Source organism: Aspergillus karnatakaensis (genome assembly GCF_047715665.1).
Source record: "Aspergillus karnatakaensis strain CBS 102800 unplaced genomic scaffold BJY04scaffold_6, whole genome shotgun sequence".
Lineage (NCBI taxonomy): Eukaryota > Fungi > Ascomycota > Eurotiomycetes > Eurotiales > Aspergillaceae > Aspergillus > Aspergillus karnatakaensis.
In genome coordinates this window covers 266,542-292,015 of record NW_027395718.1, presented here as the reverse complement: position 1 = coordinate 292,015, position 25,474 = coordinate 266,542, and the positions used below count along the sequence as shown (strand labels likewise).

The 25,474-nt window shown below is 51.1% G+C and overlaps 8 protein-coding genes across 8 annotated transcripts; 3 read left to right on the top strand and 5 right to left on the bottom strand.

Moving 5' to 3' along the window:
* Positions 1–859: 859 nt before the first annotated feature.
* Positions 860–2,891, top strand: BJY04DRAFT_214311 (fungal specific transcription factor domain-containing protein; the record flags this gene model as incomplete). Its single annotated transcript, XM_073715186.1, has 6 exons — positions 860–1,026; positions 1,827–1,979; positions 2,031–2,241; positions 2,301–2,468; positions 2,530–2,724; positions 2,784–2,891. 6 exons carry the CDS (start codon positions 860–862, stop codon positions 2,889–2,891), a joined length of 1,002 nt encoding a protein of 333 aa, XP_073575327.1.
* An 856-nt stretch (positions 2,892–3,747) lies between these two features.
* BJY04DRAFT_179860 (uncharacterized protein) lies at positions 3,748–4,658 on the bottom strand. The gene has a single exon (XM_073709968.1). The coding sequence runs from the start codon at positions 4,523–4,525 to the stop codon at positions 3,917–3,919; it is 609 nt and encodes a 202-aa protein (XP_073575326.1). The 5' UTR covers positions 4,526–4,658; the 3' UTR covers positions 3,748–3,916.
* Positions 4,659–5,932: 1,274 nt separating this feature from the next.
* On the top strand, positions 5,933–13,363 carry BJY04DRAFT_205289 (uncharacterized protein; the record flags this gene model as incomplete). The annotated part of the gene is made up of 8 exons (XM_073713578.1): positions 5,933–6,058; positions 6,114–7,214; positions 7,856–9,107; positions 9,156–9,841; positions 9,892–10,918; positions 11,452–12,094; positions 12,144–12,390; positions 12,440–13,363. 8 exons carry the CDS (start codon positions 5,933–5,935, stop codon positions 13,361–13,363), a joined length of 6,006 nt encoding a protein of 2,001 aa, XP_073575325.1.
* A 295-nt stretch (positions 13,364–13,658) lies between these two features.
* Positions 13,659–14,173, bottom strand: BJY04DRAFT_214306 (huntingtin-interacting protein K; the record flags this gene model as incomplete). The annotated part of the gene is made up of 2 exons (XM_073715185.1): positions 13,659–13,778; positions 13,850–14,173. 2 exons carry the CDS (start codon positions 14,171–14,173, stop codon positions 13,659–13,661), a joined length of 444 nt encoding a protein of 147 aa, XP_073575324.1.
* A 1,555-nt stretch (positions 14,174–15,728) lies between these two features.
* BJY04DRAFT_179841 (uncharacterized protein) lies at positions 15,729–17,753 on the top strand. The gene is made up of 3 exons (XM_073709967.1): positions 15,729–15,851; positions 15,920–16,177; positions 16,230–17,753. Exons 2-3 carry the CDS (start codon positions 15,976–15,978, stop codon positions 17,195–17,197), a joined length of 1,170 nt encoding a protein of 389 aa, XP_073575323.1. The 5' UTR covers positions 15,729–15,851; positions 15,920–15,975; the 3' UTR covers positions 17,198–17,753.
* On the bottom strand, positions 17,482–18,036 carry BJY04DRAFT_214304 (uncharacterized protein; the record flags this gene model as incomplete). The annotated part of the gene is made up of 1 exon (XM_073715184.1): positions 17,482–18,036. The coding sequence occupies one exon, from the start codon at positions 18,034–18,036 to the stop codon at positions 17,482–17,484; it is 555 nt and encodes a 184-aa protein (XP_073575322.1).
* A 290-nt stretch (positions 18,037–18,326) lies between these two features.
* On the bottom strand, positions 18,327–19,769 carry BJY04DRAFT_179840 (uncharacterized protein). The gene is made up of 2 exons (XM_073709966.1): positions 19,183–19,769; positions 18,327–19,110 (listed from the first exon to the last, which is right to left on the bottom strand). Exons 1-2 carry the CDS (start codon positions 19,255–19,257, stop codon positions 18,559–18,561), a joined length of 627 nt encoding a protein of 208 aa, XP_073575321.1. The 5' UTR covers positions 19,258–19,769; the 3' UTR covers positions 18,327–18,558.
* Positions 19,770–19,938: 169 nt separating this feature from the next.
* Positions 19,939–25,245, bottom strand: BJY04DRAFT_205288 (uncharacterized protein; the record flags this gene model as incomplete). The annotated part of the gene is made up of 8 exons (XM_073713577.1): positions 19,939–20,089; positions 20,140–22,076; positions 22,163–22,422; positions 22,742–22,743; positions 22,975–24,294; positions 24,748–24,851; positions 24,909–25,124; positions 25,177–25,245. 8 exons carry the CDS (start codon positions 25,243–25,245, stop codon positions 19,939–19,941), a joined length of 4,059 nt encoding a protein of 1,352 aa, XP_073575320.1.
* Positions 25,246–25,474: the final 229 nt, after the last annotated feature.

The following is a 25,474-nucleotide window of genomic DNA, read 5'->3' as shown; positions in this document are numbered from 1 at the left end:
CAACCCCGCCTTGATGATGTTGGAGAAACTGCATTTCCTACAATGCACTGAAATTCCACGGAAATCCGGTGCTTTTCCGACCCGAGGTTATACAAAATCCGCTGCTCTCCCACTATTGGACTCTGTTCTCTTTTTCCCTCTGCACAAATTCCGCGGAAATTGTTTTCTGGCTAGAATGGCGACTTTGAGTCCTGCTTCTTCCACTAAGAAGAAGTATGTGACACGTGCTTGCGATATCTGTAAGAGACGAAAATGCAAATGTGATGGGCTAGAGGTACGCTCTGCCTTTACTTTGATTGATGGAACTGAGCAGATACTGATGGACATATTCAGCCATGCTATCGCTGCGTCTCGTTAGGGCTAGGTATCGCATTCATATTAAGAATGGTGACCAGGCGCTAAGAATCACGGGGTAGAATGTAGTTACAATGCGTCATATAGTAGGGGCTCTAAGCGGAAATGGGTACGTAACAGGGCATGCATCGCGATACCTAGTAGTGAGTGAGTTAATGGACACAGCGAGATGAGCACGATGCTGCCCATCCAAAACCACGCCCACCCTTGCGTCCGAACGAGGATATAATTGAGGACATGGAAGGAGAGAACGAAGCTCGACTGTCAACCGAAACAGAAGATGCCGGTATGGAATGCAATTGGTCTTCCGTTCTCTCTCACCTTGTCTCGACACAGAGCCTGAAACATTCTTACAGGAGACGCGAGCACACATACTTTTCTTAAACGCGTGTATATTCATATTCAATCAATGGGCCAAGTACTCCCACGGAGTCTTCGTCGACCAGCAGAACAAATCCTAGAAGAAGACTCGCCCTCATCTATTTTCTTCCCCCCCAACAGAGAGATGGCTCAAGAGTATGTGGATTGTTTCTGCGAGCACTCAAATGCCACATATCGATATGTTCCGAGATCCCAGATTCAAAATTTGATGGATGGGTTCTATGCTCAGGATGAACAAGTCTTGCAGAATGATGCAGATGTGGCTGTTTTGCTTCTGGTTATGGCTGTTGGGTGAGTGCTATTTCTTGCTTAAATCTTACGGAGCATAGGTAGGGTAACCATCTGTTATCAACCACTGACTGTGTCTCCTACAGTTGCGTATGGCTAGCCTCATGGCGCAATCTTGATCTTAATCAGCAAAAGCTCAAAGGGTGAAAATCTACTTCATGTGCTTTTCCCCATGCACTGACACTGAGAGAATATAGGTCCCGAATATTCAAAGCTGCCAATAAACACCTTAAACAGGCAGCTTCTTCATTTCCGCCAACAATCTCAATCTTACAGGGACATGCACTAGAGGTGAAACTTCATGAGCCGCCTTCATGGAAAAATAGACTAATGACAAAAGTGTCAATTCTACCTAGCACTCAACATGTTCAACACAGCTTGGCTTACAGTGGGAACAGCAATACGCTTAGGGCAGATGATTGGGTTCCAGAAGGCGATCAAGCGGGACTATGATTTGCAGGAGTACTCACGGCGAGGGGTATTCTGGTCCCTCTACATGATGGATAGGTAATTTATACGGAATTGTATCAGCGTATGCTAACTTATGGAGATATCTATCTGCTGCTCTGGGGCGCCCTATGGCCTTGGATGATGGAGACATCACTATACCCTATCCTGAAGCGCCAGGATCCGCTCTTCAAATGGATCTAGGACAAATAGAGCCAAGATTAATGAAGGGTGTAATTGCCCATATAAGGTATGACCGCCCCATATACGGCTCCTACTGGCAGGATTTGACGATACATCAAAAGACTCACGCAGATGACCAGCAAGATCTTGAAACAACTATACTCACCCATTAGGGATCAGTCGAGAGACGATACTGTGCTTGGTATCGAGCGTGGTATTGAGACCTGGTTACAGGAGACCGCTTCCTTCTTCCACCCTACCGATGAGCATGAAAATGAACGAGATGGACATATGGCTTTTTGTGATATACCCTGGATTCTCAAAAGGTTAGACTAACCTTAGAGTCGAAATTTCATGTCTATGCTGATATCCTGTAGGCAACAACGGACCGTCCGCGCAGCTTTTCACTTTACCACCATCCTCCTCTACAGAGGCTACCTCTTGGACGAGTTTTTGCAGCGCAATGTACCTCGCCCGCAGCCGTCATCATGCAGTCCAGCTGTCGAAAGGTGCGTAAAGGCTGCTTTAAGGCTTGCAGAGTTTGCGGCCGAAATTGACACGGACACGAGCTACAATCCTGTCTATTGGGTATACTTTCTCATTCAGGGGAGATAAGTCTGCTAAATCACGGTCGTTAATTATGATAGGTTACCTCACATTTTACCTTCTGCGCGATCTCGATCTTGACAGTATATATGACACTCTACAAAGATCCCGAGCAGCAGAATGTTATTGAGACAGTTCTCGAGAAAGCTATGCGTGGTCACCGAAAACTGGATAATAGCAAGAATAAGCAGTCACAGCAATTACTTGAAGTGCGTTTTCCCGATTCTTAACAGCCATTTGAATCAAGGGGTAGCTAACCACTACTCACAGGAATCAAGGTCCATCGCTCAAGCCGTCCAATCTAGCCCTATAGCCTCATCAACACTCACCACAGCGCAGCCCAGAGAAGTGCGACTAAGTTCAGATCAACCAACTGATCACAATCAGCCGAACTGTTGCCCCAATGAAGCATCAAATCTCGAAAATGAAGACACTCTAGTGGAATTATACAACGAGGCATCTTGGGTATGGACCAAGCAACTTTTCCTAGCACAGAATATGCATTGCTGATACAGAAATCCTAGGACTCGCAAAGCTTTGCAAGCATTCTCCACGGTGAAGGCTTAGGTGTGATTATGAACGTAGGATTTGACACCTCACTGAGTCCTTTTATTGGGATTGTACCGACATAGGTGTCAAATCATATACAGTATCAAAATTTCTCTAGACACAGACATCTTAATTCGCCTGTAGGTGGTACTATCTGGGGTTGCGTACGTTCCCTGAACGCCCTCCGTCATACGAGCAATAGTACCACATGGTGGCTTCTAAATCCTGTCATAGAGCTACACGAACCGTCAAAGTACTCATTGACCGACAAATTCAAGAGGAAATGTTCTATAGCAACGTAGCCGGAGAGATCTAGAGCAAGATGGTTACTCAGGTGAAGCGCAATATAGAACGGCCATCCTGAACCTTTACTCCCCAGTTTTTCTCTTCTTTGCTTCTCCTCATCCTCCTATACTACTTCTCCTAGTCTCTCGTCCTTGGAGGGCACTTTTGTGGACGACTCCTAAGCTTCAAAAGCTTCAAGCCTCGCCTCTTTGCTTTCCCTGAAGACCATTAGAATAGTACTGTTTTCCCTGACGTTTCATTCTCTCTCCAGACGATCTATGCTAAGTTGTGTTGTTTTTTTCGTCCGTGTGATCATGTCTTTTTGCCGCTGGGCCTCCTGGAATCTAAGGTAGCTTACCGTTTCAACCGTCGGTACGATCTCTGAGCGGCCAGCTTGTCGGTTGCTTCACACTTCGGCTTGTCTCTACAGCTGCCGGTGACTGTTTGAATTAACCGCTCGCCAGAACCTTCGTCGTGCCAAGCCGTACGAGATGGTTGTACTTTGTAGCCGCTCAACAAGTACCTATTTGGTGACAGAGCTCACTGTCCAAGGCTCTACATTACGACTTCCATCTCTCCGCCATTGTCCCTCCCTGGAGGCTGCATCACCGAGCGTCGGTCACCCTTGATCACCTGAACAACATCTCTTGCATGAGGTACGTAAAAGAGTCCATTATGTCCCTACTGACTGATTATCGGTTTGATGTTGACCACGAAAGAAGCATTTACTGCGGTCAAGAACCAAACACCAATATTGATAGTAGTCAATCCATCGCTACGTAACTCCAGAGCAACTACCTCACATCTCATCTAAAAAAAGAACTCAAAGCTTACTCGACACCTGGTCCCTGATCTTCCTCTCAACCTGTTCTTTGGACGCTTTCAATCTGACCTCTCTCTTTCCATTTTCACCCCCACCCCAACTTTGCATCCCACAGCTTTCCTCTCCTGGCCAGAACTCATGATACTCATCCTCATGAAACAGTAGCGCTTCCTCATCAACAAAGCCCGCGAGAATGACGGCGTCAGGATCCCCTCGGCAGCAAGCGCAGCCCATATCTTCATTTTCCGATCGTGGAGGGTAGGCCGCAGTTCCATCTTTCAACTTGGCCTTAATCTGGTCATGGCTTTCAACGTACAGATCAAGCATAGGTTTATCGAGAGCGGCATGCTCTAAGCGAACGTTGAGGGGGGCATGTTCTTCGGTGCATCTTGCGGCGGCTTGGATATAGATTCTACCGACGGCGTTCAGATCGCCGGAGCTAGAAATGGTTGCGTGGGTTACTATGCGATCGGCAGGTGGGGATGTTGAGACGGTCAGTTGATGAAGGAGGTCGTGGAGGGCTTGGATGGTTGCTTCCAGGGAGAGATTGTGGAGGGAAGTGATGTGGGACTGGAGGGCCGATGGAGAGTCTTCTTGTAGCGGATGCATTCTGATGGCTCAGTGTGGCTTTTGGTTTCAGAAAGATGGGAAAATGTTGCGGGGTGATGAAGCGCCTATAAGTCAGTGGGTGAGGCTGCGAGGCTGACAAGGCTGCAGGACATACCTACAGTCTTCAGCTACGATGGCGCATACAATTCAGGCTCGGGCGGCCGCAGCGGACTGAAAGAAACTTTCAGAAGCGATCAGGTGCTGAGGTTGTGCCTTCCAAACCAGAATAGTATTGCTCAACTAACCTTGCCATGTACTAACACTCGAGAGCTCACACGAACTTTCTGTCTCAGTACCTGTTATGAATGAACTTTGCCTTCTCTCTCTTTTTTACTGCTGGAGCATGTTTCGTAGCAAGCTTTACCTTGAGAGAGTATATTTAACATCCAGTTGGCGGTCATTTATGCCCGCCTGCTTCACCTCAAAGGAATCAAGGGCAGAGCTGCTTCTTTCGTATATTTGCCTTGAGTACTCCGTACAGCAGAGCTTGTCTCGCGGCTGTCAAACATGGCAGCTATACGGTTATGGATAATAACCAATGTCTGATAATCTTCTATCCAGAAGTGTCCCTACTAGCACCCATAACCACCTCGCCGCCCCCCAGCCAGGCGATGTCGGGTCGGGAGTCCTTCCATCCACCTGCAATACATGGATCCTTCCTAATGCGGTCATTGACTGATCTATTATGTAATGTAACAGCTAACCACAAGATTCCATCAAAGAAGTCCATGAGCCGTCAGGATCTCAATCATCTTCGATTCATCTTACTCCTCTTTCATCAGGGGCCTTAACTCTCTTTCATGTTGCGCGCATCACGGAGATCGTTGTGTCTGAACTCTTTGGAGTTGCCTCGCAAGAGTCTCAGAGAGATGGCTAGCCCAGCCACCACGCAGTGCGATCAGCGCCAAACACGCCAATAGCCATAGGGCAAGCTGGGGCTCAGCGCAAAGGATTGACATCCTGCTCACCTTCCAATTATAACTGCCTACAGCGCTGGACGCCTGGCTTACAGCACGATAGTCGGCACTTGGCTCCTTTTCAAGGTAGCCTTCTAGGTTCTGCGCCATGTTGTTTTCCCCCTTGCCATTGTCGTCAAGCAAAGACTGTCGAACGAATCCAGTTCTTGGTTTCGTTGCCGACTTTTGTTGCTCGCGTATCCGTATATCAACTCGCAGCGCCTGTTTCAATTATCGATTTTAACGTCAGACCGACCCACACCAATACCCAGCTGTCAACCCAGCCGCCAACTCCGTGGTCTTTCCGCTCCAGGCCGCATTATTTTTATCTCACCTCTGGACCACAGGGCTGGGGTGATCTTCTCGCTCGTTTTTAACCAGACCATCCTGCTATATGCATCGAACTGAGCACTGATCGGGCTTTCGCTCCTTCTCCGCCCATCTCCACAGCATGCTGATTCCAATTCAGCTTCGGCCCCGTCAAAGTCCGGATTCAACGAATGGCCGCCCAGATAATTCAACAGACAGCCCTTCGCAGGACACTGAACGAGGCCCGAATAACAATGTGGTCATCATCGTGGGTCCTCCTTTGTTCAGGATACTGTTTCATGACTAACCCGAGCGTGTGATAGGTTGCCGCCGTCATTGTCTTCGTCGTAGCACTTCTGATCATCATCTACTTCGTCTTGCGTGCTCTACGGCGCATGAATTGTCGACCAAAATACATACCCGGGAAATACTTGAAAGACAGGTGGACAAGATGGAATGTTGGTGCATCGTACGGCCAGGTTCCTGGTGGCTCATCAACTCAGACTGGCGAGACCCCGACCACACAGCCCGCCGAGACAAACACCCAACCGGACTCAAGCACTGGCATTCGCCGTGATACCTCGATACGCTCTATAATAACCCTTCCTCCATACTCATACACCCCGAAACCGACCGAACAAGTAATCGCCAGAGAGGGTGAAAGGGGTGGAATGGACATGGTGGTCGAATTCCCGGAGACAACGGAGGAAGAAGAGAACAGAAGGGAAGAAATGATGGAATCGCTTTACCAAATCCGCTTACAACGACGGCAAGAAATTGCGGAGCGAGAAGAAAGGCGTCGGCAGCGTCGTGAAGCCCGTGACCGCGGCGATTTCATCCGTCTCGAGGAACTGCGGGTTGAAAGTCGACAACGGGCTAACAGTCGTGAGTCCACCAACGGTGGCGTTACTAATACATCGTCGGCGATTGCACTGGCAGAGGCTCAAAGTCGAGGGCGTGACAGGCGTATCTCAAGTGTCAGCTACGCAGATGTGGGTTACGTTCGACATGACGGCTCCCGCCTTCGCGCCAGTTCACGAGACTCAGATTCCCGTCCTCTCCTGGACGGTGCTGCTGCGATAAGCTCAGAGGGACCTGACCGCTCGTCTGGTCTTATAAGCGTTCATTCTCGGGGTGAATCTTACTCGTCCGCGCTATCACTGGCAGCCGGCGGCTCCGACGGAGATAGTTTGACGCCTGTGCAGTCGCATGCAACTTCTGTGCATTCAACAAATACTTCACAACACGAGCCAGAGGAAGGTGACGTTGGGACGCGCAACATTCCTCCTCCAGACTACGACCATCTTGAATGGGGTGATGCTCCCCCGTATGAGCCTCTAACCCTGGCGCCAAATACTCGTAACCCACCTCAATTACGTGAGCTCACGCCACTTCCTACGATCCAGATTGACGTGGTCAGCCCGGTTAGCCCGGTCAGCAACGGGCCCCCAACACCCACATATGCGACGCGAGAAGAAGAGCATACGCGTGAACCTGCTACAAATTCTTCTATCTCACAAAACAGTGATTCATTGCAAGATGCCCCTGTGCAGGAATCGCCAGCAACGAGCGCTTCAAGCAATAACGCACCTTCCGCGTCGAGGACGACTTAGCTCAGATATTTCGTTACGAGTATGACCCGCTACGACTAATTTTCCTCTAATATTTTTGCTATATTCTGTTCATGATCTACCTAGCATGGCGTTCGGATGGGACGGGGAAGAGGGAATGGGACCGTTGGTTAACTTGGCTGCACATAATTACACATCTATTTAGACGATCATCTACCTGAACCATTATACTAGAATCGTACCAGAATGGACATAATAACACAAACATAATTAACTAGGTAGTAGACCATCCACAGACTTACGACCCCATAGACTGACTCGAGGCATGGCTTGGCAGGTGGGTGAAGTGGCATTTAGGCGGTGAGACCAAATTGGCACGGGGTAAACAAACCCAGCCTCCCCATTTATTGTTTCGACCATCGGAAACTGCCCGACGCGCTATTCTCGCAAAATACAGCCATATTATAGAGGCAGACACATTTTAACGCCTTGAGACTGAAGCGGCAGTCTTTCTATATCCAACCGCTTCTTCTCGAGTATCATTCCTCGACGTCGTCGCGTCATCGATCATGTCGCGCGAACACACGGCCAACAGCTTCGCGTCCTTCGGCTCCGACTTCGACCCAGAACACGAAGCGATCGCCTCGACCAGAGAGTTCGACGAAAGTCCACGGCTCCCTAAAATGACGAACCCCCCCCGAAAGCTCGAGCAAGTCGACGAAGAGGAGGAGGAACCAGACTACGTCTTCAACACATCCACATTCGAACAATACCTCCCGCACTTCTCGCCGATAGGAACATCCGAAGAGGAGGAAGACAACGATGGCGACGACGATATCTCAATAGAGGCCGGTCGGGGACCGACTAACCCACCGCGACGATTGGATGACTCCCGCAATTCCTACATGAGCATTGAGGGCAGCATCCGTTCTTCATCACCCGCTGTGCGCCTTGACGTTCCTACCCCCCAGAAATCAGCTATCCGCAGCACGTCGCGACGGGCGGTTAGCGAGAATTTACGAAAAGATGCACAGCTGAGGCAGGCGACGCTCGCTCATAAAGAGAACATCGACCCCAATCCTCCCTCGAAACCAAATCGCAAAGAGCAACGACGCACTCTGTCCGAGATGCACGCCAAGGTCCGCGACTCATACGATGGTTCTTTCCTTGAAGATGAACGCCCGCAAGCTGTGTCCGGTAGCACGACGCGTCCGACACGCTTCAGCAACGCGAATCTTTCCCACCAGATTGCGGATGCAGTTGAGAGAGCATCACAGGAAGCATATATGAAGGAGGTTCGTCGCGCAAAGGCACGTGCGGCTACAAATGCTGGTGGGGATACTGGCACCCAGCAGTCGTTCCTTTTGCCTGATCTTCCCAACCTTTCAGACCTCGTCTCTGGTGTCTACGAAGACGGCACGCCAGTCTACACACGACAAGCCCGAACCCGGACGACACGATTCGTCTCACCACCAGTCGATGCTACGGAAGCTTCCCTCAGTCGCGAACACGTGCCTCTCGATGCCATACCCATCCCAGAAGACGAGAAGGCTCTATTCGTTTCTCTACGGCTTCTACAGGACAAGGTTGCAGAGCTTGAAAGGACCAAGGCTGATACTGAGAAGAAACTGGAGGATCTCCGACAAGAGAATACATTCCTGAAGGGAGGAAAGTCACGGAGCAGCAAGCGCTACGATGTTGAACAGAACGACTACAAAAAGGATCGACTGGTCAATGAGAATCAGAGTACGTATGATGCTAGCTCTTCTGGTATAACTGCTAACCATTGTCTAGAGCTAGAATCAGTCAATTTAGCACTACAGAACAAGGTAGACCTCCTTGAGCGCAAGAGCGATATTCAGGAGGCCGCTTTGAAGAAATTGAATAGGGAACGTGATATGGCTGTTTCTCAGCTGGGTGTTGCCTACCTCGAGTCTCAGGATCTCAAGAGCGAGAACGAAAGCTTGCGGCAGGAGAATTCTGATCTGAAGGCTCAATTCGGGAAGCTCTTCGCAGCCGCCAAAACACAAGAGGACACTGCACAGTCTGAACAAGTCACTGCTAGCGATGCCAGCACAGAAGATAGTCAAACTGATACACGACGGAGTACTACTAAGGAAGTCACATCTAAGAGCACGCGCTCGAAGTCAAGAAGCGGCCGCAAGGAGGACTCCAAGTCTAGGGTTTCTAACCAAGTTGACAGAGAGATCTCTCGTCTGGAGAAGGAACGTGCAGATGACGCGCTTTTCTCGATTGAGATACCACGCGTGCGGGAGTCAACCTCCACAAAGAAGGACAAGAGCTCTCGACGGATAGGTAGCTCCCAAACCAAAAAGCCAAGCTCGGGCAAGCGCGTCAAGAGAGTCGTTGTGGAGGAAGTCGAGATCACTGAGCCTCTCGAGTCAACGACAGAGGCAACTGGGCAAACCCGCAAGTCATCCGCCGCTGAGCAGGACCTGACTTTACTAAGCTTCATTGATGTAAGTTGCTTACATCAAAAACTAGTAACTCTTCTGACAACCACCTGCAGGAACGCGAGATTGCTCAGCTAAGGAAAACGCTGGAAGAGGAGCGATTGGCCCGCAAACGGCGTCAATTGAACCCTGCTCCCGAAACCACGACTGGCGAGACGGATAACCTCACCCGTCAGAGTACGGCCAAGCCCCTTCCACGAAAGTCTTCTCTGAAAGAGACCAAAGCTCCTGTTCGTCCTACATCGGCTCTGGGTGACGTGACTACCACCTCGAGGGTCAGTGTGACGGAGGGGGAGAATCTCACAATTCCTGAACGCCCAAGACGACACTCGGACCATTCTGCGACCCCTGTAGCACAACGACGCCGTCGCCGGATCGCCGAAGAAATGACCTCTGCTTTTATCTTGCCTGACATCACTTTGCGCCATGCCGATTTAGCCGAGAATCTCACTAAGCTTCCTGAGGCAACACAACGGGCGCTAGACCGGGCTACACAGCATAACGGCAAGAACTGCACCGTATGTAAACAGTCTGTCCCTGGCGAGGACTGCGACCACACTAGCGGTATCAAGATTCCCAAGCCTGTTCCGGCTTCTGAGCGTATGCCAGAACCCTCTATCTACAATGAAGAACCCACCATGCGGCCTGCTCAAGCTCCAGCACTTGCACTTGCTACGGTGCTCAAAGCGCTAGAGGATGAACTGTCGCATTTGCGGATGCAACTTGTCTCGTACCAAGGCGCGTACAACAAGCTTGATGCCTCCATCAGCAAGCGACAGAGAAAAACGCTGGCAGAGAAGATTGACAAGCTGTTGAAAGACGTCGACATGAAGGCTGATCAGATATACGCTCTCTACGATGTGCTTGAGGGTCAAAGACAGCATGGACAAATGATGACCGAGCAGGAAATCGAGGTGACTCTCCAGTCGATCGGAATTGATACCAACCCAAACAGGCTGGCCGAAGTTACAGGCACGACGGACAAGTCTTCTCGCAAGGAAGGAACAGAGTATGATGTCGATGACGATGAATCGGAGCTGCCATGGGAAGGGATTGAGAGCACTATGGAGGTCACTGGAGGGAGTCGGCATAACTAGGTGAATTTGTTGTTTACTTTGACTGGGCCGCTCGGTGTTAGCTTTATTGTGAGCTGTTGTAATTCTTGTTTGGATTATGTTGTTTTCAGGCGTCGTCTAGGCTTTAGGGATTTGCTTTTGCTTGTTTTGGGAAGAGAGCGTGCGATGGCGTCAGTCAGTCTCCATGTAGCACCATTGACAGCAATGATTATTCAATTGGTTTTGTCTCTCTGCGATGCCGGAGGAATCATACTCCTCATACTTATCTTTCTTCGTCCTTTGGCCTCCTCTGGTCTCGACCATCTCGTCCAAACCCGGTTTAGCGCTACATCAAAATCCGAGCCGATATCCGGCGCGCATTCGCATACCGTCTTTCATCTTCTCCAATTTCTTCATCTTTACTTCCTTCTCTGTTCTTGTATCTTGTTTACTCAAGCATACAACTCGTCATTTATTCACATCCCCACGTACAATCCCGAAACACTTCGTTGATGGGCGCTAGTCAACAGCATGATTCGAACCTTCACCGAGACCATGTAGATTCTTTCACCACCGCAAGAAGCTCCCTCGACAGCGAATTCTCTCTCCACACACCTCGCAGCCATGGCGACGACGACAACAGAAGCGTCCGCACTGCGATACACGATAACGACACCCCGCAGCTCCGCCTTCTCGACCCCGCACCGATAATCGAAGACCGCAGATGGTCAAGCGACCCCAGCGACAGCGAAGAAGATGATCCCCTCGACGAAGCCCCCAACGAGAAACCAGTGACATGGTCGTCCCTCCCGAACAAAGGCCAACTCGCGATCCTCACAATTGCTCGACTTTCTGAACCCCTCACGCAGACATCTTTGCAGGCGTATTTGTTTTACCAACTCCGCTCGTTTGACCCGTCACTGCCGGAGTCGACTATATCAACGCAGGCGGGTATTCTAGCGGGGACGTTCACGGCCGCGCAGTTTCTCACTGCTGTGTTTTGGGGTCGGTTGGCGGATTCGGAATTTATGGGGAGGAAGAGGGTGTTGTTGATTGGGCTGTTGGGGACTTGTATTTCTTGTCTTGGGTTTGGGTTTTCGAGGTCTTTTGCTTCCGCCGCGGTATTCAGGACGCTGGGTGGGGCGTTGAACAGTAATGTTGGGGTTATGAGGACTATGATTTCGGAGATCATTGAGGAGAAGAAGTAAGTTTGCCAACAAGCTGGAGTGTGAACGAATGCGCTAACGGGTCAGGTATCAATCTCGCGCGTTTCTGCTCTTGCCGATGTGCTTTAACATTGGCGTTATTATCGGCCCTATTCTCGGTGGTATGCTCGCAGACCCGCTGAAGAACTACCCGCAGATATTCGGACCTGGTTCGTTCTTCGGGGGCAAGAATGGAGTGTGGTGGATGGAACGCTGGCCGTTCGCACTGCCAAACCTGATTAGTGCTATCTTTATCTTCATTTCGTGGGCATCTGTCTTCGTTGGGCTCGACGAGGTATGTACTCAGCTGTTGTATCACCGCATCCCACTAATATGTTCTTCAGACACACGAGATCGCCCGCTACCGCAGCGACTGGGGCCGCAAATTGGGCCGACGCCTCACCAGACTCTTCCGCCGCCGTCGCTATCACCAGTACCGCCCCCTAACCGACCACGCAGACGACAACACATCCCTCTACCTAGACGAGAGCGTCGCCAGCCGCTCCGCGCCTTCATCCCCTCTCCGATCCCGCATCCCCCGGCGCACGAAACGCCCAAGTCTCCGTCAAATATGGACTCCTAATGTTCTCCTCACGCTCTGCGTGCAGTTTCTGCTCGCCTTCCACACCTCCGCATTCAACACCCTGACATTCACCTTCCTCCCTAGTCCGCGCGCCTCAGAGGAACATCAGAAGAGCTTCTTCCGTTTTGGCGGCGGATTAGGTCTCCCTTCGTCCCGGGTCGGTCTTGCAACAGCGATTATCGGGTTTATTGGTCTGCCGTTACAGATATTCGTGTATCCGCGTGTGCAGTCGAAACTGGGAACATTGACATCCTTCCGCGCATTCCTCCCTTTCTCACCCCTGTCATACGCACTCATGCCTTTCCTCGTGCTTATTCCGAACCTCCCTTACCTTGTCTGGCCGGCCTTCGTAGTCGTTGTTGGGCTTCAAGTCGTATCAAGGACATTCGCGCTCCCGGCGTCTGTCATCCTAGTAAACAACTGTGTGACCGACCCGTCGATTCTGGGGACTGTGCATGGTGTTGCGCAGAGCGTTTCCTCGGCGGCGCGGACGATCGGCCCGTTACTTGGTGGGTGGGGGTTAGGGTTGGGGCTGGAGTATGATCTTGTGGGTGGAGTTTGGTGGGCGTTGGCGTTCGAGGCGCTGTTGGGGTGGTTCTTGCTTGGGACGATTTATGAGGGTAGGGGAATCGATCGGAGGAGGGAGGGGTTGATTGATGAGGATGAGGAGGAGAGGGAGCGATGATGAGTGCTTGATTTGTTGGGTTGGAGCTGAATAGTGGTGTTTGTGATACGGTGCTGATGCGATCACGGGTGATATGACTTATGAGTGTAACCTTGGTATGTGTGGAGCTTACGGATAGACAGTATATGCTGCGAAAATTGATAGAATCGTCTCGGTCAATATATTTCATGACTAGTATCATTTCTTTCAGACTGAACACCAAACACCAAATATTGAGTATACGACTCCAATCCCAACTAACAATATTTCTCCAAAGCGCCACTGTATCCCATCCCAAGCCATCACACCATACTTATCAGCCCTCAACAGCAGTCTTATGCGACGTAATAAACGCCCTAATTGCCATCTTCGCATCGCCCCCGTTACTCTTTAGCAGCTCCGTCGCCTTGATCTTACTCAAATCCAGCTCGCTGACCTACAGAAAACCCACGCTGGTCAGTCCCCTTTTTCCCACAGCCAACATTTGCCCAAAGCATATAAACATACCAATAATGTAACATCCTCACTCAGAACCTTCACATTCACCTTCTTGACCCCCTCCGCAGCCTTACCACTCCCATCTCCATTTCCTTTCCCCTTCGCACCACTAGCCCCAACTCCCGAAGAAGCACCAGACCCGCCCTTCCCCGCCGCAATCTCCAACCGACTCATTGCCTTCCCCAGTGCTTCTTGGTCTGCATTGGAGGGCTGCTTTGTGTTTGCGGATGAGTCGGAGGATGCTATCTCGGTGGTGTTTAGGGAGGAGAGTGCGGCGGCGGCTTTGCGGTCCTCGGCGGAAGTGGAGGTTGGGGCGGGAGTTGGGTCGGACATTTTTGGTTGAGGGGGTATGTTGTGGGGGTTTGGTTAGGAGCTGAGTTGTGGCTGTGGCTGTGTGTTTTGTAATGTGGGCTGGCTTGAATTGATGGGTTTAAAAGTATATAGATCGGGATATGGAGCCTCGTGGTAAGGTGGAGTTGGGTTGGAGAGTGGGGAGGGGAATGCGGGGGAGGGAAGAGCTTGAGCCTTGAGGTAGATGGATATCATGTGACTGTGGACATACAACAGCAATCCATTGTTCCGAGCCACGATGGAATTGTTGAGTACAGGGTCTCTTGATGATGATGCGCCTTCTTTCGACCTTGACATCAGTACGTCTGCTTCAAGCCGTACATCACCGAGCTGAATGCTTGTGCCTGTGACTGGATGCTTAGCGCCGCCATCGCTGATCTCTATTCATCGCCCAGCACACCCCTTTTCTATCTTGCAGCCGGTGCCGCTGCTGGCTTGCATATATCCGCCGATCTGTTGGTTGTCCTGCAATATATGATTGTATCAAGGCACTTTTAGCTAACACGCTCTGCAGGCTTGGTTGGTAGTTCGTTTGACCTGGATGTGCTGGAATGAATACCACGTCATACCCATTGCAGGCAAAGAGAACCACGGAATGCTCATCTTATCGTTAGCGCCACCTGACCGCAATTGTTTATGTGCTTTCCTGCTTATGAAAAGGCCTGATTGGGTTCGGCTTACCTACTCCTAAACGCGGTTGGTGCGCCATGGTGTAGGATTGGTTTTGTGTTTGGAATTACCAGCAATACACGGATGAGCTCCTCATGCTGGCTTAACTACTCCAGAGTAGCAGAAGGATTTGGTAATTGCGGCACAGTCACCCGAAAACCTAAGATCTTGTGACTTATACTGACGTGCCATTGCAGTTGCCATAACGAGAAAATCCTCGAAGCTCCCAGTCGAAGTAGAAGAGAATGTGTCTCGCGGACGAGAAGCTCAAACGCCCTTTCTGGATCTGCAGAGACCAGCGTCGGGAAAGAGTTTCTCAATAGCCCATGTGCCTCTCAAAGTCCATCCAAGATGAAATGCAATGACAACCAACGTTTGGTGTTTCCTTGTTGGCCAAACAATGGAGCATGGCATTGCCCAGTTTAATATCTTTGTGAGTGCTTTGCCAATCTTTGCAAGGGACTGCTTGTGCTGCTCCTGGCCGAGACTTCCCGTACACCCTTAACTATGCTAGTTTATCCTGGACAGGCACCCCCGGAGGCCCTGATAGTGCACGCGTGAGCTTTTGCATAACTTTAATATAACGACGCCTATTATGTGAGCTTACAACAACGATCGAGGGTTGATATCTCCAGAAGAAGCAGCCTCGTCTCAAGCCGGAAAGACAGATGTATGTCATTCTTGCGTGTCGGCTCGTATGGCGATAAAGAGGGCTGCTCTCCTCCTTGAATTCGCCCCAGCATGAAGATCTACCTCTTGGTGCTGCGGCAATGATGCATACTTTCTTGGGCAACGAGACTTCGTGGATTGATATCCAGTAATTTTATGAGCTAGCCCGGGCCCAACCACCATGGCCCCCTTCTATATACATGCTCTATCACCTCATGCAATGTGTAGGACAGGGCATCACGTTGTGATGGGAGCGAGTGGCAAGCAAGAGGTTATGGGAAGAAGGCCTTCCAACATGAGGTTCGAGTAGGCCGTACTATTGGTAGGCCAGCATCTCTGCTCAGGACAATGACTCTTATAAAGACTGACATTGATACCGGATTCCACCAGACAACAATCAACTCAATCATTTCTATCTCTTACAAACTTCCATCCATTACGCCACTATGATAGTCATCACTGTCATCATCAGTCTCTGTGTGTGCGCCCATAGCTTTCAGATCGACTTTTGGGGTGGCAAGCGCTGTCGAAGCACACCACTGGGTGAATACCATCATGCTTTCAACGATGACTTCCCCTGCTATAAAATTCCCATCAATTCCGAGTCAGCCACAGTAACCAATGCAGGAGGTGCGGACAAATATACGAGTAAGCAACATTTTGACAATACTTGTTCTCGGCCACAGCTAACGATCAGAAGGCCTCCGGTTTTACGAATCCGATGATCGCTCAGGCGAATCCATCGCCAGCAGCAATTCGGGATGTATAGACTTTACAGCCACCAGTGGAAACGCACTCTCGTACGACATCCAGCCAGACGGCCTCAACGAACGTAACGTCACAAACTCTCTTGCCCGGCAGGCGAAGAGCGCCCGGCGCGCTGCAAGTTCCGCCTCTACCCACTGGACTATCCGCCAACAAGAAGCCCGCGAAGGTCTTGACTCAAGCAGATGGACGGGCAGCCTTTCGCCAGATTGGGACCCCTATGCCGGCCGTGGTGAGGGTGCAGGCCACGGGGATGAAACCATACTCGACGGCAAGACTTGGAAGTGGCAGCAGATTGCGCTTGGTATCTTCGTTGGAATCCCTAAAGCGGAGTGGAATGATGACATCCACACAAGAGATGATCGGTTCGTAGCATGGACTACAAACCCCGAGGACTTTGCCTACGCCGACACCGACGCTGTCAGGGGGAACCAGACTCTGCACGCCGGACCTTCCTGGAACTACGCCCAGTGTCGGGCTTTAATCAGCTGTGCCCGGCACTACCTCGACGACGCATTCCGCCTTAATAATGGGTGGGCTCAGACCGTCAGAGCAATCCAGCGGGTTATCCCTTCCCGCCAGAGAATGTACGACTATTTGCACGAGCACCCGTATCGAGTCTCGATTACCATCACCACGGCATCCACCTTAGCCGGTTTTGGACTCGGTTATACCCAGGGTGGTGCGACCGCCCAGGATAATGATCAGTTGGGGAATTGTGCGGGGACTGCGAACCAGGCGGACGCCTTCATTGCAGCGTTCTTGCAGAATGGAGGTGGTGATGGCAGCACGGCTGAGGTGAACATTACGCTACCGGATGGTCATATACTTTCCATATCTGCGGTCGTTTATGAGCAGTTCGGCGAGCCTGCGTCGGGATTTACTTGTGGTATTGACGATTGAGCACGGCTTGGGTCAGCTGGATCGGAAGGATAATGGCACCTATGCGCCCGATATAAGACTGGACTTTTCGTATAAACCTCTACCAAAGCTCTTTGCTTGCTTGTCTTTACCCACTGAGGATTATTGCCCATCCATTCGTTCCTTCAAAGTTATTCCTCCATAGTTGGTTGCCTAAGTTAGTACCAATGACAATCATTACCTACGCACCACAGCTAGCCTTAAGATGTAGTGACCTTCCTCACCCAACAAAAGAAATATGTAACCTCTCCCCGGTTCACGGCCCCTCATCCACTCCGTTTGTCTGACCTGCTACTAGCCAGGACTCCTTCTTTCTCCCCCTGATGTTCATAATCTCCATCTCTCCATTTCCACAGCTCCCAAACATGCAACCAAGTCCACACCACTAACACCGCCCCAACAAGCACCCACGCCACCAGTCCAGCAGGAAGAAGAAAAGTACACCAGTACTTCGCCACCCTGTCAATCCACGTGTAATGCTTGGGCACACTCATTGAATACACCCGCAGGAAAGTACGATACCACGCTGTCAAAATCCAGTAGCCCTCAATTGGCTCGAGAAGTAAAAGAACGATGTGGAATCCGAGCAGGGAGCGAGCATCCTTTTCTGAGCGTAAATGTCCCTTCCTCTCGAGCCAGAGGGTCACGCGCGGGTTGTTTGGTGGTGTTGTTTGTTCATCTGGAGTTCGACGTGGATTAGATCCGATGAGGTAAGACTCCTCGAACCAGAGTGCGTAGACGAGAAGAAGAGCCCAGTGCCAGCTATAGTAGAGGAGCCAGTGGGTGAAGGTTGTGTCTGTTTGGGGTTGAGTTGAGGACATCTTCGTGCTTGAGGAGATATCTGAGAAGCAGGTAAAAGGATTATTGTAGTAGAAGCTAGAAGCCAACTTGTACGACGAAGGAAGCACAGAGCCAGCGCAGGGTAAGTGGGAAGAAAAGGAAATACAAAGAGTCAAAGTCGTATGGCTATAGATCCCCGCTGATCGCATGGGCGCCAGCCTATTGTAACTAGGTGACTTACCTAGATCAGTGTAGATCATCACGGCGCAGTTGTTGATTCAATTCAGCCTTGAGCGGGGATATAGTCTAGCATTTGGATCGGGCACAGAACGACAAGGCTGAAATGGATGCTTTCTTGGAGTCTAATCATCACTAGAAAATCGTTACACTATCTCTCCGCGTCATATACAAATCATAGCGTCCATAAATCATCATCATGAAGCATAAAGCCGCATCAAGCTCATAAAACAGAAAGAAAGAAAGAAACCAAATACCCAGATCCCTTTAGATCCCGCCTTACAGCTATCGGCACCTATTCCAGAAGCCGCGACCCGCTGCTCAGCCTAGACAACATAGTGCGGCCTCCGGCTCGAAGAACTGTGTCTCCTCGTATGCGAGCTGCCACCCCCATGTCCGCGCCGACTGCTGTGACTCCGCCTCCGGACAGTGGTCTCCTTAACAACAACCCTCTCCCTCTCCGGCGCAGAGCGCCTATAGATCCAGACAGCCCAAAAGGCAGTCCAAAAGAAGAACACAACCTCCATAATCCCCAACGCGAAGCAGGCTTTCAACATGCGACATGTCTTATTCAAATCATCGTACCCGCTCTGCCGGCGAAACACACCGAACGGGCCCAAGTCAACGTAGACGCGCCCGCCATCCCAGTCTCCGCAGTCGGCGTTTGCAATGAAGCGGAGCTGGTAGACAGCTGCGATGAATGCGCCGAAGAAGAGCAGGTCGACGAAGGAGACGAAGGCAGCGGAGCGTTTGGTGGTCGAGTGTCGGATTAGGGTGTCGATGCACCAGAAGACGGCGATTACGGAGACAATGAAGAGGACGAGGATGAAGGGGGGCGTTATCATGTTGGCTTTCAGGTAACCGTCGACGAAGTAGGCCTGCGGTGAAGTTTGTTAGTTGCGATTGAAGAGTGGAGGATGGGGATTGAGGGGAGATTGGGGGAGGCGCACCATCATTCCAATGATCGGAATGAGAAAGACGATCTCCGTCAGACGGTTGAAGATGAAGAAGAGGCTTCCAATCATTTTGGCGGTTGGTGAGGCCCTGTAGGGCTGTTGTTTTGGGGAATGTTGGATGTGGTAGGAATGTCGATGTGCGATGTGATCAGGTTAGAGTTGCAATCGCAGGCGCATGAGATGCGACAGCTCTGGTTTCGAATGAGAAAACAAGAAAAGAAGGCAGAAGAATGTGGTTGTCAGTGGATGCAATGCGATGGATGACCCGAGACTCTGGATCTCCGCAGCGCAGATCACAACAACACTGGCTATCTGTGTTGCACAGCTTCACGCACAATCAGAGGTTTGACGAGTCCAAAACTCAACAATGCAGGAGAACAGCCAGCAGAAAATAAGTAAAGAAAATAAAGATGGAGACCACCTGCGAGATGAGGTTATGGGCGGGCTGAAAAGTGGCCGCGAAGGAGGCTGGGCGAGTCAAGCGTTGCTGCGGGGTGGCTGGGAGACAGTCCAATCTGCGTAACATCACGGCTGACACTCTCACACGCTTCGAGACCGTTCTCTCTGATTAGCCTGATGTCTTGGGTTTGAATTGTCTACGGATTGGTGAAGGTAAAAATGCCGATTGGCCTGCATCCTGGATTATATTGGCCAGCCCTAATCATAGTGATATAGTACATCCATCCCGCTAAGTCATTTCTACCAAAGCCTCGAGGCCCCGGCCGCATAGAATAAAGTAAATGAGAACAACTACCACCCGCCTTTTCCGCCGAAGCCTGAAGACTCCTCGATCTTCTTCCCAACGCCCCGTGTGGGCTTAGATTGGGCCGCTTCGTGTTTGCGTAGCTCTTCCGGAACCCGTGAGATGGGCGACTTGATGAGCATTTGCTTGAGATCGTACCTGACAACATTAGTCTAGCGACATAGAAAAGGGTTGCCGGGGGCACATACATGACATCCGAATCCTCGTTACCCAAGAAAGTAATAGCCACACCACTCTTTCCAGCACGACCGGTACGACCGATACGGTGGGTGTAGCTTTCAATCGAGGTAGCCATGTTAAAGTTGATAACGAGACTGACGTCCGGCACATCGATACCACGACCAGCCAGGTCCGTAGCAACGAGAACATCAGTCGAGCCATTGCGCACCGAAGCCAGCGCGGCTTCACGCTGCTCTTGCGTTTTGCTACCATGCAGCGTGACAGAGGAGAAGCCCCACTGTTTGATCTCGCGGGCGATAGCGTCGCAGTTTCGCTTGATGTTGACGAAAACAATAATCGGAGGACGGAAGTCGCCAGACGACAAGATCTCGCCGAGGCGCTTCTTGCGCTTGTCTTCGCCCGCAATCAACTCGACGCGCTGTTCGACGGTGTCGACGGCTTCACCGGCGCTACCGATGGTGACAATGGCAGGTCGTCGCAGATACTTTCGTGCAATGCGTTCGACTGCTGTAGGCATGGTGGCTGTGTACATCATCGTCTGGCGATAGCGGTCCTTTGATCCGATGTGTCGGCTCATAGCGCTGGAATCCTCCGCTTCTTCTGTATCGGGCTTCTCGTTAGAGACGGGGAGTGCGTCAAGAATTTTGTTTACGGGCTCCTCGAAACCAAGATCAATCATTCGATCGGCTTCATCCATGATCACGTAGCAGCATTGGCTCAGAACCAACATCCGACGCTCGATGCAGTCAACGAGACGACCGGGCGTAGCAATGATGATTTCGGCACCGTTGCGCAAACTGTATGCCTGCTCTTCTAACGAATGGCCACCAACAATACTGACGACGTTGAACCCGAGCGGTTCGGTAAACTTCTTCGCTTCAATCTCAATCTGCTGGGCTAATTCACGAGTCGGAGCAAGAACAATGGCGTATGGCCCGTCAGCCTTGCGCCACTCGAACTCGTCTATCCGAGGCAACTCCGCGATATAAACCAACAGAGGCAACAAGAACGCCGCCGTTTTACCGGAACCAGTAACGGCAACACCAATAAGATCGCGCGATTGAAGGGCAATGGGGATAGCTGCTCGCTGAATAGGCGTGGGGTCCTTATATCCAACGCGATCGACAAGCTCCATAAGCCTCTTTGGCAAACCGGATTCATCCCATGAGCGCATGGGGTTGGGCACAAGTCCACCCTTGGTAGCTATGTTGAAATCCTCCTTGAAGATACGCCAGTCTCTCTCGCGCATATGCTCCAGTTTCTTCTCGCTCCAGTGCTTGTCCAGTTGGTTCCGTGTACTCTCTTCCCTCCGTCTCCGCTCCATCTCTAGAATCTCGCGCGCTCGAATGCTACCCGCATCACGGTCACGGTCCTCCAATGCCCTAGCATACTTCTGCGCAACGGAGTCCGCCACATCGTCTCCAAAACCAGCCAGACGCCCGCGTCCAAAGAAGTTTGCCTCGTGACGGTTCTGATACAGCGGATTATAGTCGCCACTTGTGTCCTCCTCCGCGTTCCACTCGAAGTTGAATTTCCGGTCCGTCGTCCTCTTCCGCTTCTTCTTGGCTGAAAAGTTCGACGTCTGATCCGCACCCATATACCTCTGTTTCACGAGTGCCGCTTGTGCTGTAGCTTCGTCTTCGTCGTCGTACCGCTTTCTGCCTTTGTCTCTGGGAGGTGGTTGGTCGTTCCTCGATCGCATGCTTGCCGGACCTGTTGGGGCGTCGCCGTTGCGCATCGCGCGGGGACCGGTAGGTGCACGAGGGCCTGTAGGAACCGATCGAGAGTCTCTTTCGCGTGGTTCAGGAGCCGTGGGCGTGTAATCCATTTTAGCTTCTAGCCCATTCGACGTCCCATTCGTGACGATCCGTTTCTGTGCCTCAACTTCCTTCGCGCGTTTCTCTAAGGCAAGCCGCTCTCGTTCCGCTTTGGACACGAATTTAGGCTGTGAAGTAGACAAATATTAGCCACCAAGTACTTCGGAAAAAGTTTAGCCAGGGAGGACTAAAAATGAAAGGCGAGAAAACGTACCCGAGCAGCAGCAGCGTCAGCCTCTCTCTTCTTCCGGAGCAACTCGTCGACACTCAGCGGTGTCGCTGCCGGTTTCTTCGCGCCCCATCCTACTTTCTTCTTCTTCACATCTGTGGCTGGGGGAGGGGGAGGGAGGTCTTCAGGCGGGGGTGGAGGCGCGGATACATCTGGCGGCGGCGGAGGAGCGGAGGACTCTTCTGGGGGTGGTGGAGGGGCGCCAGCGTCTTCTGGGGGAGGAGGTGGGAATTTCGACGGTGAATCTGTAGAGCCGTTCATAACAATGTCGCCCATAACTGAAGTCTGCGCAAAAGTCTGGCGCTGTCGTTGTAAAGCTGTTTGTGAGTGATGGTCGCGCGGAAGGCCTCGACTTTATACGGGTGGCGAAAATACCATAAGCGCAAACACGTGATCATTAGATTTCTATAGTTGATTCGAGAACTCACTGCCTAGCTAAAGTAGATCGGGGAGCTGCTGCTGTTATAAGAATACAAGGAAGACAGTGTCCAAACCATGATAGAGTCCACCCAATGATATCACGCATATCTCGTGTCTGAGCATGGGAGGTGCCGTAAACCTCACCTCTGCTCGAGAATAAAATTCGCTGGAAGGTGTGAAAGTTCAAAAAAAAGGCAAGTGAAATAGTGTTCTACACAGGGTACAAAGGGCCAGAGACAAACCAAGGTCATGAGATGGAAACATGCTGTTCATACTGGGTCCGATCGTGGGATATCCGAGACAGTAGCAGGTTTGTTGCTTAAGCTTGGGGGCCTCCGTAGCCTCCATTGACAGGGCTCTGCTGGTAGTACTCGTACGGGTTCGCCTGTGGCGCGGGAGCGGCAGCAGGGATAGGAGCTGCCGGAGGGGCCTGTGGAGCTGGAGGAGCTGGCTCAGTACCTCCAGTCTTCGCTTTGTTGACAGACGCCGGACCATGAACCTCCCTGTCGAGGGTCATGTATTCCTTTGCAGCATCTCGGGTACCACGCTCAAGCAAGTATACCATGTAGATCTGGACAAGCTCCTTGGCGACTTCTGATGCAAGAGCGCTTTTTGAGCGGATGTCCTCGACAACTTGCTTAATCCGCTCGTACTGAGCAGTCTCTGTGGTGGCGCTGGTAGGCTGGTCGAGCTCGAATGTAAGATAACTCTTCCAGAATGCCCGGCTGTCGAGGTAGTACTGTTGGTTCTTCTGGAAGACTTGGCGGGCCTCCTCGGCTGAGCCCTTGATCTTCCATAGCAACCTGGCCCACTCGGCCACCAGGGCGGCCTTGGTGCTCAGCTCACTCTCTTGAGAGTCTAGCTGGCTCTTATACACGTCAATGGCAGCTTCGAGGCCGCCGTGGCGACGGGACATATTGGCTAGGGAGACAATTGTCTCCACGTGGTTGGGGATGCTGAGGAGGATAGCTTCGTGGATCTCCTTAGCCACGCTCACTCGTCCAGACATCTCTTCAAAGTAGGCATATTGTAGGCGAGTCTCCGGATTGGCGATAGGGACGTAAAGATAGCTTGCGCGTTGATAAATATTTCGCACTTCCTCTTCCTTCCCTGACTGAGCAGACATCCACCTAGCATAACGCTGCCAGAACTCGTCATAGTGAGCACACGTCACAAGACATCTCTCGTACAAGAACTGAATCCGGGGATAAGATCCTTCAGACTCTTCAAAGTCAAGGTATTTCCTCCAGTTGACTAATTGACCTTCATCAAGCTCGGTGACATGGAAGTACGGACGCTTGATTTCAGACTCATATGTCCAGCGCTTTGTGGTCTCAGTTTGCGTTTTTGAGAATATTTCCAGATGATGACTGTCGACGCGAAGACGAAGATCGCGTTCAACCTCAGCATCTGCTTTTGCACCTGGAGGGACTTGTCCAGCGGCGGCCTCAAGTTCAGCCCGGAACTGCGCCAGGACATCGGGAGGCGCTAGTTCAGCCAGAGGGCGCGTTTGCGCAAGTTGCCTGTAGCGCTCAAAATAGCGAGCATACTGGTGCATTGGGATTTCAATGACACGGCTCAAGATACCAAAAATCTTGTCAAATGCCTCAACTCGTTCTTCATACTCGATATACTTGTCCCAGAAAGGGTGAGAAAGAAAATCTAACCCAACACAGTTCGCTCCTCTTTCAAAAAGTCTGTATGATATACTTGTCAGCCAACCGAACGATATCAGTAAGGAAAGAAGGGGATGGGGAGAAGGAAGCGAAATGGCAAGGATGGCAAACATGAGCATTAATCTTTCAGTGCGAGCCCAAACAATTCAACGACTAGGAGGATCAGTTTGTGGAGTTGCTCTGCATCGAGCGCAGAATGTGTACCACCGAACAGGATCGTGGATTGGGTCATGATGCCGGTGCAAGGAAATGGTGCTTGTGTCAAATCACTCTTCATCTTTTTCTACAGGGAAGGGAAACAGCCTGAAAACGCCTGGGTGAGAAGTAACTCCATTTGAGTTGGGAAGGCGACGTCTCACCCATCTTGAGCGGGCCTCGTCAACGAGTTTGGCGTCTGCGCTCCACCCATCATTCATGTCGGTGCTGCACGGTAGTGGTTATGGGAAGGAAAGGAAAGCCAGTCAGTCTACTTACTCTCGAATGTTGTCTGTGTCGTGGGAGGTCTCTGCCTTGAAGGAGCAGTAGTTGGTCCAAAGGTCAACGGACGAGGTAATGCTCGCAATGCCTCGTTCGTACACCTGCAGAATGGCATCAGTATGTTGTTATAAGCAAGTCTAAAAAAAATGAAGCCATACCATATCGGCAGCCTCAGTCCCTGTGATGGAGAATTCCAAATCCGCATATTTCTTCCAGTATCCGAAAAGCAAGGGAAACTTCGCCAGGAATCGATCGTAGACATTTCGTACTGTAGTGATTGCTTGCGGGTTTGAATTGCGATTGACACCTCCTTCAAGAGCCTCCGCCGCACGTACGAGTCGCTCCCATGTCTCAAAGTTATCTGGATCGTCGAGCTAGGGCACCAGTCAGCTCGATAACATAAAAGAGTAGAAAGATATCGCATACCAGCTCGGCCTCCAGCTTCTTCATCTCCGCATTCTCTTCCTCCGAACCCCCGAAGTTGTAGTCTGCCATGTCGGCTGTGAGAGAGTAAGGCAAGCTCTTCGCGACAATTAGAGCCTAGTAGCGGAAAAGAGAGTAAGTAGAAAGAACGTATACTAGGGTCAACGAGCAAAAGACCAGCTTGTAGGATACTGCAAGAAATATAGCTGTTCTCTGATTGAAGAGAAGTCTGGACAAAGGTAACCACCGGACTCGACTCCCAGCCACGGGCTCTCAACTCCAATCGCGCGCCGCCCTTTTT

Bases quoted from the DNA above. Each gene is read 5' to 3' on its own strand.
- BJY04DRAFT_179860 (XM_073709968.1), bottom strand. From the start codon at position 4,525: ATGCATCCGCTACAAGAAGACTCTCCATCGGCCCTCCAGTCCCACATC.
- BJY04DRAFT_179841 (XM_073709967.1), top strand. From the start codon at position 15,976: ATGATAGTCATCACTGTCATCATCAGTCTCTGTGTGTGCGCCCATAGC. The intron at 16,178-16,229 runs GTAAGCAACATT...AACGATCAGAAG, and splicing joins AGGTGCGGACAAATATACGA to GCCTCCGGTTTTACGAATCC.
- BJY04DRAFT_179840 (XM_073709966.1), bottom strand. From the start codon at position 19,257: ATGATTGGAAGCCTCTTCTTCATCTTCAACCGTCTGACGGAGATCGTC. The intron at 19,111-19,182 runs GTGCGCCTCCCC...ACTTCACCGCAG, and splicing joins TTCCGATCATTGGAATGATG to GCCTACTTCGTCGACGGTTA.